General features: G+C 38.7%; 1 protein-coding gene across 2 annotated transcripts in view; it reads right to left on the reverse strand.

The window, feature by feature from the left end:
• The window catches only part of NRAP (nebulin related anchoring protein), a 59242-nt gene that overhangs the window by 2669 nt on the left and 42370 nt on the right, over positions 1-14203 (reverse strand). For both annotated transcript variants that reach the window (XM_049810421.1, XM_049810420.1), the window contains exons 30-41: positions 12739-12936; positions 10780-10884; positions 9637-9735; positions 8858-8962; positions 8392-8499; positions 6422-6733; positions 4310-4414; positions 3456-3554; positions 3235-3339; positions 1612-1719; positions 635-946; positions 235-387 (exon numbers count right to left, since the gene is read on the reverse strand). In XM_049810421.1, the coding sequence (XP_049666378.1) occupies positions 235-387; positions 635-946; positions 1612-1719; positions 3235-3339; positions 3456-3554; positions 4310-4414; positions 6422-6733; positions 8392-8499; positions 8858-8962; positions 9637-9735; positions 10780-10884; positions 12739-12936 (1809 nt within the window). The remainder of the gene's footprint in view (positions 1-234; positions 388-634; positions 947-1611; positions 1720-3234; positions 3340-3455; positions 3555-4309; positions 4415-6421; positions 6734-8391; positions 8500-8857; positions 8963-9636; positions 9736-10779; positions 10885-12738; positions 12937-14203) is intronic.

The raw sequence follows: 14203 nt of genomic DNA on the forward strand, positions 1-14203 counted from the left end.
GTCCCTACAGGAATTCCTCAGCCATGACAGTGCTGAATTCTCTTGAGAGGTTCCTTCAAATTAAGGTGTACACAAAGCCACAAAGCTTTGCAAGGGAAGTATATGTATTCTGTTCAAATAAAGGGGACAACTGTTGACTCCAGGGAGTATTCAAAAGCATTAAACAGGATGTGTGCCTGTCTGCCTTCTGGAGAGCAGTGCTGTTGGGATTTGCGAGAAGAACAGTCTACTCACAACTCCAGGTCCATACTGAGCAGAAGCACCCTGCAATCCCATTTCCCGGATGTACGCCAACTCAGCAGCTCTTCTTGCCATTTCGACTTTGTGAGAACCTGGGGGAGTCCAGCCAATGCCTCTGAGCCAGTTCAAGTCAGACTTGTATTTTACCTGAGAGAATGAACCATACACCAGTGTGCATTATTTTGTTTGGCTCTAATCAAACCACATGTCCTGGGTATTCAAGAGAGAGCATATAAAGAGCAAAAGAGTTGATAATAAACAAGCTATTCATTTTCAGCAAGCAGACTGTAGTTCTTTCAAGAGTGTGATTTTGTTGATAGGTAAAGTCTGTGAAGCACATTGCCACAGGCAGCTCCTAGCACTTGGAAGGACAGTGTTGCTCAGCTATACTTACATCACTCTGCAGCTTGTAGGCCTGCTTTGCATGCTTCACGTTCAGCTGCTCAGGATCACAAGTGTATTGGTGCAAAGGCTGCCTGTAGTTAACATTGCTTGCAAGCTGCTGGCTTCTCTTAGCATGAAGGAATCCTGGCTGGTTGATGTGACTCTGGAACTGTGCCCTGTTTTGGGCATATCCGCTCCTGTATTGGTTGTCACTCTGGAGTTTCCCCACTCTGAGGACATGCCTGATTTTGGGATCATCACTTGCACTGAGGAATCCAACCTGCTGGCCTCTGTCTCTCAGGAAGGCTTCTCTGTATTTGTACTGCAGGAAGTGCAGAGGAAGATCTCATTTTCACATTCAGATTACCTTCAAATTCTGTTATGAAATAATTTACCCTCCCCTAGCTACCGTTCATGCTCCTGTAGTACCCAAAGACCAAGTGTTTGATATCAAACTACATCTCCTAATCTAACAAGACACTTCAGAAGAATGGTCTTTGTTCTAATTTTTAAAGGAGTAGGAAGACTTAGGGACCCCAAATTACTGATCCCTCAAAAGCAATCAGAGGTCCTCTTATTGTTGCACTCGGGTGCACCCAATACACAGCTCAACCAATGAAGTTCCCCCATCTTCAGTTTTCTTGCCAACTGTGGTCTTCTGTGTTCAAAGGTGACCCACTTTATTCTAGACCATGCTTTAACTATTCATAGCCTAGTACCTATTTTATTTAACTACATCATAATATGCCTCCTTCCCAAGAATAACTCTTTGAAGCGAAACAGAGCAGCCTGGTATTGGACATTATTAATGGTAGCCTTTAGTTGGAAATCTCTGCACTTAACTCACATTTGGTTACACTGGGTCACCAATTTTCCAAACCAGAGCCAGAACAAGGTTCAGAGTTATGTCAGAATTCACCCATTTTTACAGGGTGGGGGTGGCATGGGAAGAGGGTTGGGAAGTGTGTGAAACAGAACAATTCTTACATCACTAGCAATCTCTCTTGAAGCCTTTGCTGTCTGGAATGGGATGGCGTCAATCCTAAAATCATAGCCAGATGCCCTTGTCTGTTCCCAAGATGTTTTATACAATTTCTGTGTTGAAAAGAAAAGAACAAAACAGTCATTTCCCCCTGCAGTTTCTTAAATGCAGTCCCATAACTGCAATAATAAATGTTTTATCCTACTGGGCTTATTTGTATCAAGAGTCATCAGTACCATCTCCAAGGTTTTGATCCAGTTCTATAGCACTTCAACTTCTTTTCCATTCACCATAATGATAAAATGCCTCATCTGAAAAGTGCCACCAGGGTTTCCTTTTGTACTTGAATGTGGTTGGTTTTGATGTGATTTAATTTCTATTAGAAACTGTGAGGCATCAGTCACATCAATATTGCATTGATATTGCCCTTATTCTCTCTTTTGATGCATCCACTTGCAGTGTCTTGGGTTTCGTGGCATCATAATTTCAACACCAGTTATTTCAAGCTTTTCAAATGATCCCTGTCTCTATCCCCAGCCACATGTGGCTTCATTAACTCATATGGAATAACAGCCGGTTCTAACATATTTAATGTGACTTTGAGGATGTGAAATACATTTACATCCTGAAGAGAAAATGCTCTAGATTTAGTTCTTCTTCCATTAGTAGCTTTCTTAAAATAGCTTCCAGTCTGCAGGTCCAGCTGCACAGCCATGGTATCTTAGCTGACACTTTTGGCTTGTCCCTTTCTGATTTTATTCATTTGCTTTCTGTAACTCTTTGATTCATCCTTTCTGGGGTTTGTGACCATATGAAAACAAGCACAAAATCCACTTCACATTTTAAAAGATATTCTTCTGTTTCACTGGTGAATTTAGTGCTAGGTGGTGCTAAATTTGAAGGTAAGCTGAGATGCCAGAAATCCTGCAAGACAGCCTGGGTAGAAGCAATGCAAGCATTACTGTACACCCTGCCAACAGGTCTAGGGCTGACCTTTGCCTTTCTACCTTCTCTTCTATCGCTTCAAAGAATGTAAATCTTACTTGTTTCTTTCACCTACAGAGCACCTATCACCAAACAAGGAGCTCAAAGCTTCTTACAAAGGTCGCTCTGACCCTACAGTTAAAGACAACAGCTAATTTAATCGGGGAACAGTAGATTAGGAATAGACTGAGTGCCTCTGTCTGGGATAATATGGAAACAAAATCCCTTTAAACCGGATTCAGTTGCATCCAGGTTGACGACAACTGTGCCTAAGGGCACACAGTTCAACACAGTGTTGCAGTTTCATGACAGTAGATAGTCAAGGAAAGAGGATTCTCCCTCCTTCCCCACCCAAACATAAGTAAAAAGATTTAAATTTGTAACTAACCATACCTATATTAAAGGACTGAAATCCTTAATAACAGTTTCCTGACCTAGAAAGCAGAACCAATACTCAAAAGAAAAATCAACAGAGTTTTCCTGATCCCTCCAGCCCGAACCTAGCAACATGTTGGCTGTCCACAGCCTCTGGCTTTTTTAGTTTTGGTCAGGCTCAGAGAACCTGGCTTCTACATATGTATGAAAGTTTTTCATTCCCAAGCAAGTTTACCAAGTCAACTCCCCAGAGTAAAAGGCTTACTTACGTCGCTGATGTGAAGTGCATTCTGGCGGGCTCGGATAAAGTCCGGATGATCAGGAGGCAGGGTGTACCTGTGCCTGGCTTCTGAGCTTCCAGCCTTGTATAATCTCTGCGGAGTCAAAAGTCATTGAATTCATCTGATACTGGAAGCAATGTTGAGATCAATTCTTTTATGCATTGTAGTACAACAAAAGTTAAGATTACTTATAGTAAAATGAAACCTACGTCACTGCACTGGAGATAGCTGGTTTTAGCATGAATCAAATCTGGAGAGTCAACCACAGCAGTGAACTTCAAACTTTCTGGCTTCTGGCGGTATTTTATCTAAGAGGGGGAGGAGGCAACAAAAACAAACAAAGGAGAAAAAAACACAGGACATTTCTGTTAATGATATGTCACAATTCCGAGTGTGTGATAATTGGAATAAAACATAAAAGCCACCTTCCTGAAGCCACAGTATTAAAAACATAATGTTCTGCTTTAGTCTCAGTTGCTCTTTCAACTAAGGAATGGGGATGCCACTGTATGATTGCTGTGGTGCCCAGGCACCAAACTTTTTTCGTTTGTGTGCAAGAAGGACTTCCCACTGAAAATTCACATGCAAAAAACTTTTGAGGCTCCAAACTTCTTTTTTTGTTTGTGTGCAAGGACTTCCCACTGAAAATTCACATGCAAAAAGCTTTTGAACACTACACTTTTGACAGCTCATAATTTTTCTCCATTAATGCATGATACTGAGCAGGCAAATGCCCCTTCAGTGTGGTTGTCAATGTTGTATCTTTCTATATCACTTCCATAACCACCTGCTTAGAATTTCATAATGGAGTTTACTGCATTTATTTATTGCTACATGTCTTGTTTATACTCTTGTGTTTCATTCGGAATGGAAAATATTCAGCAGGTGTCACACAGTGGACTTGCATCTCCCGTACTGCTTCTTGGTAACTTACACCTTGTATAAACAGGCTCCCACATCAAAAGGAAATGATAAGCTACATTCGTAAGTGTCATGTAACGAGGAGCCTTGATGGTAAACAATTCCTACAGACGTGCTATCCCATGAAAGATTTATCAGTTACCTCGCTGATGAGCTCTCCAGCCTTCTTTACACTTTCTATCTGCGGAGATCTCAGAGCCATCCAACCAACTCCTTTCATGAAGTTCAGGTCTGATTTATAGCGATGCTGTTAAAAATGAAAATCATTAGCTATCAGTTTTGTATCCACAGCTATTAAGGTTTTTTAAAAAGACTCCCTGATTCATATTAACATTTTGAGGTTTTTCATTTGCCATGCACATATCACATCGTAAAGCCAAACTGTTTGCATTTGTTCATTCCACTAGGAATTAAATAATGTATCATATGCAAGTTACAAGAGAAGGCCCCATGAGTGAATTAGTATGACTCAAAGCAGTAAGTAATAACCTGTTTGTACTGGGCGTAAAAGAACCCCTTTTGAAATAATTTTTCTGAGGTGAGTTCAAGTCAGGAATACTAATTATTTTATCCGGTGCATGCTTCCTCATTAACCCCATTTCTAGGACGACACATTACTCTTTACTCACATTAAAGGCTTGCTCTACCTCCTAATCCAGTAAAGAAAACAAGGCAGACCCAATAAAAAGTGAAAGCCAGTAGAGTACCCACAATCCCAACAATTCTGACTTCTCCTTCAGAGTGACAGTGGGTCACTGTGTGACTTCAATCCAACCATCAGGGTTGTTTTTCAGGGTTGGGGTTTTTTTCCCCTATATGCAAAAGGACATAACAGCCAGCTAGCTCAAGTGTGTTGTATTTTACTCTACTAGATAGTGAGGGTATCAGACAAAACCACCTTCATCATTTCTCTGGATTCCTAACCTGTGGGGTCTAAAGGCAGGGAGCCAAGTGCTGAGGTTCTTATTCATCTTCTATCCTGTCCCTTTGTAGGCAAGCTCTGAAGTACATGCTGTTAGGGTCTAAGGACTGAGACCCTAGAAATGCCACTTTCCTATCACATGAGCCACCATCACACATCAGTAAACAGTAAAAAATCCTGCCTTCCTCGATCTAACTACCTGTATGCCAATCTGTTAGCTATTACAGGAGAAGGCAGGAATGGGAGTTGGAAGGGCAAAGAACTGCATCTAGCATCAGCTTCTATACCATCTCAAGAATATCCCCAAAAAGTTCTGGCAATAAATAGTACATTTGGGACACCAGATAGCAAGTACAGCAAGTAAGAAAGAAGGATACAAGCTCTCTGGTGCTTTGACTGCCACTCTGACCTTCATAGCTGGAATATCTGTTAATATCTGCTCATCAGATCTGAATAAATCCAACAAATATCCCATCACTTTGTCTCGCAATGAAATCCTGAGCTCAGTAAATTATCAGCTCTCTAAAGACCTACAAAGAGTTAGCATAACTTTCTGAACACACTTTTTCACTTCCCTGCTGAATGAGTCATTCTCTTTTCTTACAAAACAAAAAAACACCCTAACAGAGCTTCCTGCTACAGAGCAGCTAATGACACTGGACCCTAAACTGTCAAAATACAGCTGTCTGCATCCATGCAGCTTTATGCATGCACTCAACATCTACATCTGTCTGAAAGCACATGCAGACAATGGCTTGTCCCTGGACAAAGGTACAGGCTAAGGCAAAGTGAGCATGGACATGGCCCATGCTGAGATTCCATCATTTCTGTCATCAAAGTTTGTCTGAACTTACATTTGCATAAGTAATTTCTGCAAACACATCTGGGGAACTGGTTATTTGATATGACCATTTCTGTTTGCAAAATGACCTTCTAACATATCCCAAATCAACCTCTGAGTGTATGCTAAATCAGCCTCTGAGCATTTAACCTTCTGCTCAAAGAATTCTGCATGTAGAGTAGTGGCTGTCAAACCACTGACTTGCTGTGATCCAAACAGCTGAGAGATGATTGTGTATATCCCTTCCCTTGGCTCTAGAATGAGTAACATGGACCACAGTGATTTTATGTCAGGTTCACAACACAAGAACCTCTGTGTTCCATATATTCCATATGTGAGGAGCAATCAGATATCTTGCTGTTACACATACATAAGTTCACAAACCGTCTTTCTAAAAACACTGCCCAACATCAATATACAATTCATGCCAGTCACACAAAGCTTCGTTATTGCTAAATTCAATTTGCTGTTAACAGAAGGAAAGTCTTTACCTCACTCTGTAGCATGTGGGCTCTTTTGGCCCACTTCATCTTCATGTCTTCCGGGACTGCTGTAAATTCATGGAGTCTCTTTCTGTAATCTTGATCACTTGCTAAGGCCTGGGCTTTCCTGGCATGGACAAGATTCACCATGTCCATGGGCAGGTGGTACTGAGACCAGACTTCTTGGGATCTCTTCTTATACTCCTGTTCACTCTGTAATTTGGCAGCATGCAAGCAATGCAGCAACCTGGTGTCATCCAGAACACTTCTGGCACCAATGTGCTTTCCTCTCTCCATCACAAAGTTGTGTTTATATTGGTACTAAAAATAGAAAAGGCTAAAAGTGAAAAAGTGCCAAACTTAGACTGGCTACTCTAGCTAACTAACTTAGGGTAAGTCACTAAAACACCTATGCTGTCCGTAAGAACAGCCAAGGTATGCAGCACTAGAAAGTAATTGTTTGAATCTGTCATTGCTCTCAAATTTAAATACTGCAGTAGCTGCAACATTAAAGTCAAGCACATCTCAATACGTTCTCTGAATATGCCCAAAGCATTGATCATGTTTAACCTCATATCATGTACTTTTATTATCTCTCACAGAATTTTATTCCCATCACTAGGAATGAGAACATAAGAGAAACAAACAAAAGACAGAAGAAAAAAAATCTATACAAAAGAGAAACATCATGCACTTTGTAGCCTTCAGATTTGCAAATGCCACCCAGCTATTTTAAAGAGTAAATTCAGTTTTCCTGGATCAATAACTATGTTGAGAAGCCTAAGATGGTGGTCTGAGCACAAGAATAAGCACAAGCAACCCCTCATTCTTATCTTAGCTGGGACTATGACTCTCCCTATCATCTTGCATTTATCCTCTCTGTGAAATAGTGATGATGATGATAATGATTATTTATATAGCATCAACAGAGTGCTTGGAACTTTAAAGGGAAGGCCTGGGCCCTGAAGAGTTCATAATGTAGTTGAAATGGGATAATAACACTTATCTACCACACAAGAGAGTTGTGGGGATTAAATTACAGTAGCTAATGTTTATAAAGTGCTTCCAAGATGAAGGGCCAAATTCAGATCTGTTGTAAGTGGATGTAATTCTATTATGGACTTGTACCCTTTAGAGCAGATCTGAAGCTGTAACCAAAAGCACTCTGCAAAATATGTTTAAGTATACATCATAAATTACAGCTAGAAATAGTTGCTTCACAAAACAAATACATATGAAATATATTCATATTTTATCACATTAGAGATAAAATATGCAACTAAATACTGCACAAAATGAAGACTTTTTTAACTAAATTTAGCTTAATTGTCACCTAGAATTTATTTAATTTCTTGTGAGGAAGGGATGAACTTAGGCTTTCTGAGAAATGGATACCACCATGTCTGAGTGTTTTGCAAACAGCAATCCAAATGAGACAATATTTTTAAGGGTGAGAAGATTTGTTTCCTCTGTTTCAGAAATTAAGGGGACACATATTTATAGGAGCATCCACTGATCTTCACTTCTTAACCAGACAGGCAGTTTCTGATTTTCAGAGATTCAAAGAACTCTCAGCTTCTGACTTCATTTCAATTCAAGAGCACTAAGCACTTCCAAATGTCAGCTCAAAGCAGGGTGGACAGAATTAGTGGGCACTTCATAATATGAGGAGCTGAAAGCCTGCAAAGGAGCAGAATCCCTCTGATTTGTCTGTCTGCAAATACTTTAATTCAGCTATTTCCCACTGGAAGATGTTTAACCGAGCTTGGTTCCCGATTAGCAGCGATTCTTCCTCTTCTTTTTTTTTTTTTTTTTTTTAATTCACACAAAGAAACTCATTCATAAGTAATATATTCTGTCTCACACTTGTCTCACATGGTTATGGAGTTGCTTTAATTCAGTACAATCTGCTTTAGACATTGTTTTACATGAAGTTAACAGAAATTAGGCAAGAAGGAAGGTTGAATCATTCAACTCACATCACTGGCAATTTCTCTGGAGGCCCTGGCAGTCTGGAACGGGAGTGCTTCCGTTGTCAGCTTGTAGCCTTGAGCACGTAGATTATGCCAAGATTCTCTGTATTTTGCCTAAAGTAGGAAAGGCACATGTAGATTGCTGTTTCACTTTTAAATGCACAAAGGAACAAACAAAGGAACCCTCTTTCATTTGTTATTCTGCATTACAGTCTCATTCTTCATAATCAAAGGATTTTTTTAAATTATCTTTGGGAAATCCTACTAACTCAGACAAAACATGTCTCGTTCTTTATGTAGATATAATTTACTCACAACCGTATATATGCTAACGGAGACAAATATCATTATAATCAAATCAGGGAAAGCATAATTAGAATAGACCTAAACAGTCTTCTACTTATCTATCTTCCTTGCCACTGCACAATTCATCCTCCAACCCAAGTGTTAGAAATACAGAACAAATTCTTACATCACTGAGGTTGGCTGCATTTATTCTTGCCTGTGTAAACTCTGGCAGACCCACTGTTGGTGTATAGTGATGCTGACTGTCCTCTCCTGCTGCTTTATACAGGCGCTAAGAAAGAGATCAAAAAGACAACTGCAATTAATTTTCTCTATTGTTTCAATAACAGCAGTACTAAGTTGTTTATGATTATGACAACTATAGTCAGCCAGCACAAAAACCAGCTAAGAATATACCATTGCAATTGCAATTGCAATTGCATGGGTTTTTTTTCTGGGCATAAAAAACTTTTACATTAATTTTTATACATATATCATGATGCCAACCCACTACATTCTTAGCCTTGCATTGTTATGTTCTCAGCAGGCCAAAAGTAGACCTAAGAACATTAAGGGCATCATAAATGTGTGTTAAACAAAAGGGTAGGCATTTCTGGTAGACTGGCCATATTTTCTAGCTTGGATTTCTCCTCATGTTATTATAGGTGATTTTGATAATTTGCCTGTGGGCTTTGTCTTGTTTTTTCAAAAATTGGAAAAGCAATTCTTTTTTTAGGAACCCTCTAAAGTGGACCATACTATGCAAATGATTGAATTGAACATGGTATTAAATGTTTGGAAATAATAAAATGTGATCTAACTGAAAAAACACAAATGAGTGATGCTTGTTTTCTTTTTTGACACATTTTTTTTTTCCAGAAAAGGGTTGTCTCTTTCCCACTCCTCCATCTCTCACTTGCTGTATTTTGAAAAGCATATTTTCTGATTCACGTTAGGAGAGCCTACCTCATTAGCAATCATATTGCTGAATTTTGCATGAAGGAGGCCAGGAGAGTCTGTCACCGATGTGTACTTGAAGGAATGTGGCTGCTGACGATATTTACTCTGAGTTCACACACAAAGAAAAATGAACAGAATAACTAAACTGTCTTGTCAGATGAGGGACTTTTTCCAATACCAGTGGTATAGTATCATTTCTTGTGCTTAAAATTCTACTTTGCAAAGGGTATCTGTCTATTAACAATTAGACTAATTTACCTTTTGCTACTCTGAATTTGGTGCATTCAAGTCTCACAGGGGAAATGAAAAGTAAATAAGGAATAAGGTGTTAAAAAAAAACAACAAGGTGCCGCTATGCTGAATACAGTAATAAGGTTATTTCACTCCTTCGTGTCATTAACCCTGGCTAGTGGAATTATAGTAAAGGCAATCCAATCCAGAGGGAAGGTGCTGCACAAGCACACCGAACTTTTCTGTGAGAAAAATGAGGTTCCACCTAGCCTGTAGTCCTATGTCAGAATTGTGAACAAAATAACTGCAAGATCACTGCAAGCAGGCATCTGTTCAACACAGCTAGGAAAAGGACTTTTATTTTTTTTAATTTCACATCTATGTGACTATGGGCAATAGATTCAAGATTTGAAACTGGGAGAGACTGTAAGAAGAGAAAACAGCAGAGGAAATAAAAATCCAGTTACAGAGGGGATAAAAAAATAGCACACAAAAGCAGCAAGTGAAAAACAGACTAACTGTAAAGCAGGAGCAGAGCTGAGGACAGTGTAATATATTGGGCACTCCACAGGTCAGTCTAACTTTGGAGAAACAGTACGAGGTACGTATTGGAGAGAGACACAGCCCTTATTTTTAGTTGAAAAAGCCCATTTTAATTCTAAAATAAATAACATAAAATAATAACCTCCTGGGTCTGAATCACAGGAGAAAAGATTTGCAAAAACAGTTAGCAAAGTCTGCAAAACCTTGAACTCCATCAGGTTCACCCATCTGCAGTTAGGACACGAATGGAATGATCAAATGCAAGGGGAGGGAGCCTAGCATTATCCAGTGAGTCACTTTGCCAGCCCAGTTTAATAGAAAGACATCTGGCAAACTCTTGTTTGTAGTGGAGAAATCAAAACCCTCTTTTGTTACCTCGCTGATGAGTTCAGAAGCTTTCTTCTTTCCTTCAATCTCTAGGGCCCCTGAATTAATACATCCAACTCCTCGCATAAAGTTCATGTCAGACCGGTATAAATTCTAAGGAAAACCAAGCAGAAGTAATTACAAGTTTGTATTTGAGATGCCCTATATTTATTCATCCAAAACCACACAATAATGGTATTCAAATAAATCCATTAAAATTAGTATCTACCACAGAGAGTTCATATACATTACCCTGTGTTCTTGTGTTTATATATGTGTCCGTGTGCATACAGCCCTGACAGATCTACAGTACAGATGAAAGATTCTGAGGAGTACTAAGTCTCATGAACACTGAATGATACTTGGACTCCTAACTTCAATTTGTAACCTTGAAAAAACTTTTCCTAGATACACGAATTTTCTTCATGTATTATACATAAATCACAGCTAGATATTATTTATTTATAAATATATATAAAATAAGACCAGTTTATAAACGTGTATAAAAATATTTTTAAATAAATGCTGGTAACTTTTTAATAAGTGAAATTGCAGACAAAATAGCCTTGGTTTTCAACAGTTCTGAATATCATAATGTAAGCAGGCAATACTAAGGAAAAATAGCACTAAGTCACTGTATAGACCTTGTTAAAATATTTTCCAGACCACCAAATCCAGCAGTGACTCATTGTAAGGATTACTTTTTCAAAAGTTACCAGTAGGTTACTGGTAGATATATTCTGACAAATATTATTTCATTTGATGATGAGAAGGGTGAGGAGGAGGAGGATCATCTTATTTTCTGCTTCAAAAGAGCTATAAAGACCAAACAACTAGTTTGATCCACTACAAACAGATTTGCCTACTTGATGGATATGTGGAAACTGCTACTGCTTACTGAGGGAAGAACTAGCTTCAGTTAACAAGGTGTTTTGGTTCAGCCAACCACTTATAATGGAAATGGACTATGCCTTCATTTTATTCAGCTGCCTAGGAGAACAGAACCAGCTCCTCTTCCATCCGGGTCTGTCCAGTGCTAATCTCTAGACTCAAAGGCATCATGGTGCTGCGTACAGGAAATATCCTTTGTGAGTCAGAAGGTAAGAGAGGACAACACTAGCTCTTGTCAGCTATTAGCACTAGCTGGTAAGAGAGAAAACCCTGCACCCTGAGATGTGTTGCTGCCAATCAGCATTTCACTCCCAACTGAGAGAGACATGGATGGAAACCTGCCTCAGAATCTCTGATTACTTGTGTTTTCACCTGAATTATGAGCAGCACAACTGGCAGGTGATGTTTACACTTGTTTGAGCACAGTCTGCCATCTTTAAGACTGTTGGCTGAAAGTGTTAAATTGATATAAAGTAGCATTTGGGGGCTAGATGTGTTTTTAAGATACAGCCTCTCCTGAGGTCTCCAGAGACAATGTAATCTATTAAAAGCCCTTTGCTACCCTTGAATTTGTAAGGCATTATCCGGTTAATTTTACTCAAGATTATGTAGAGAGCTAAACTCATCCTTAGAATTTCAGTGCTTATGTCTTGGGCCAGAGTTTGTAAGTCTCTTACAAATCAGATTTTTAGCAATAGGCACCATTCTTGTGGAAGTACACACGAATTTCACCTAGATGCAAACCAACTCAAGTACCAGTTGGTAAACAGTTTGCATAGTTAACAAGATCTTAGAAAGAGTATTTCACCAACAATGCAATCATCCTCACTTGCAAGCGCTTCTCTGCCCAATCATCAAAGACTACTGTACTTTATCTCTCAGTATAGTGTGATCACACATGTTGTACAACTGCCCAATAAGATAAATGTCTCATTCCTGAATGTAATCAAGGGGGAACAGCCATTGTTGATCCCTCAGCTGCTGCTCAAATACATACTGTCAGCTGTCATGATTTGGAACAGAACTATCTTGCATGAGATCCAACAGGGAAATATCGCTGGGATATTTTGCAATTACCTCACTCTGTAGTTTGTATGCATTCTTGGCACACCGCAATCTCACATCATCAGTCAAAGAAGTGTACTGGTGTAGCAGCTGTCTGTATTCTTGTTCACTGACCAAAGACTGGGCTTTCCTGGCATGTACCAAGTTTATCATATCCAGTGGCAGGTGGAAGTGAGTCTTTGTATCCTCAAAACCTTGCTTATATTTCACCTATCAGATTAAAACCAGATCACATAGATATCACAGCACAGTAATTAGAATTCCGGTTTTAATCAGAAGAGACATTCTCCATATTTCTTCTATTTTCCAGTATAAATTATTCTTTCTAGAAGTTCCCTAACTTGTTAACTATACTGTGAATGATCGATACTTATAATTAGAATACGTGGCAGCCTATTCTTTATCAAAATAGTAACCATCTACATTATATTCGATTTAGCTGAGATAGTATTTATAATATTTTTTTGTTAAAACTGGATACATTGAATCTATAGAATTATCAAACTGATAAATGAAATCTTAATTCAATGCATTTCTAGAAAGCACAACAAAAAGGTGAAGCTACTGCCTGAGGATAAAATGCAAACAGCCATATTTATATTAGAAATAGTACAAATCCCCACTCAAAATATTTGTTGGTCCCATTGATTTGGCCAGTTTCATTTCATATTTTTAAATGTCTTTTTTAGTGGTGGGGTTTTTTTCACTTCTTGTCTCGTCCAGGAAAAGAAAGTTGTAGAAATCTTCAAAGAACATTTTTCACATGACATTTCCTTATCAGATTATGCAAATTTGAGATGTTCAGGCTGTTCATCCAAATAATGAACATCCAGAGTTATTGATGATCACCAAACTGACTTAGAGTAACCTGACAGATGGATTAATTCTTCAGAAATTTATTGTTACCTGTATGTCTAAGCATACCATCACACAAGAAAGAATCCCAGTACAAGCCCAGCACTCACTGAAGTCTATGAACACTCTCCCATTTATATCCACAATCCAGCTCACTATGGACAGTTTTGGTAAGAAGATAAATAGTTCTTAGATTATTTATGTGCTTAAAGTCAGACAAATATGTCACTGCTTTCTGGATCAAGCCACAGTGTTCAAAATGCACTGAACAGTTATAATTCTTATAGAGAATGAACAAATTATATGATTCTTAGCATAACCCAAGACCAAGTGAGAACCATCCCCCAATCAAAAAAGTCCGACTTGAAATTCCATACTCATTCAACCTTTAGTCTTTCAGGAAAACAGTAAATTGAAAATAATCACTGAATAACTTTGTATCTCTACCAAATTGAATTTACTTCTGTACAAAGACCACCGCTAATTCTCAGTTAGACCTGCCTCTGAGTGATACTTTTACAGAGTAAAATATTCTGTGCTAGGCAACACTGGTATGCATCAGGGATTGTGCAAGAATGCAGTCTTCTTTTATTGTCAAATTAACATTATTGTAAATAATGTA

This window comes from Accipiter gentilis, chromosome 9, assembly GCF_929443795.1.
Source record: "Accipiter gentilis chromosome 9, bAccGen1.1, whole genome shotgun sequence".
NCBI classification, from domain to species: Eukaryota; Metazoa; Chordata; class Aves; order Accipitriformes; family Accipitridae; genus Astur; species Astur gentilis.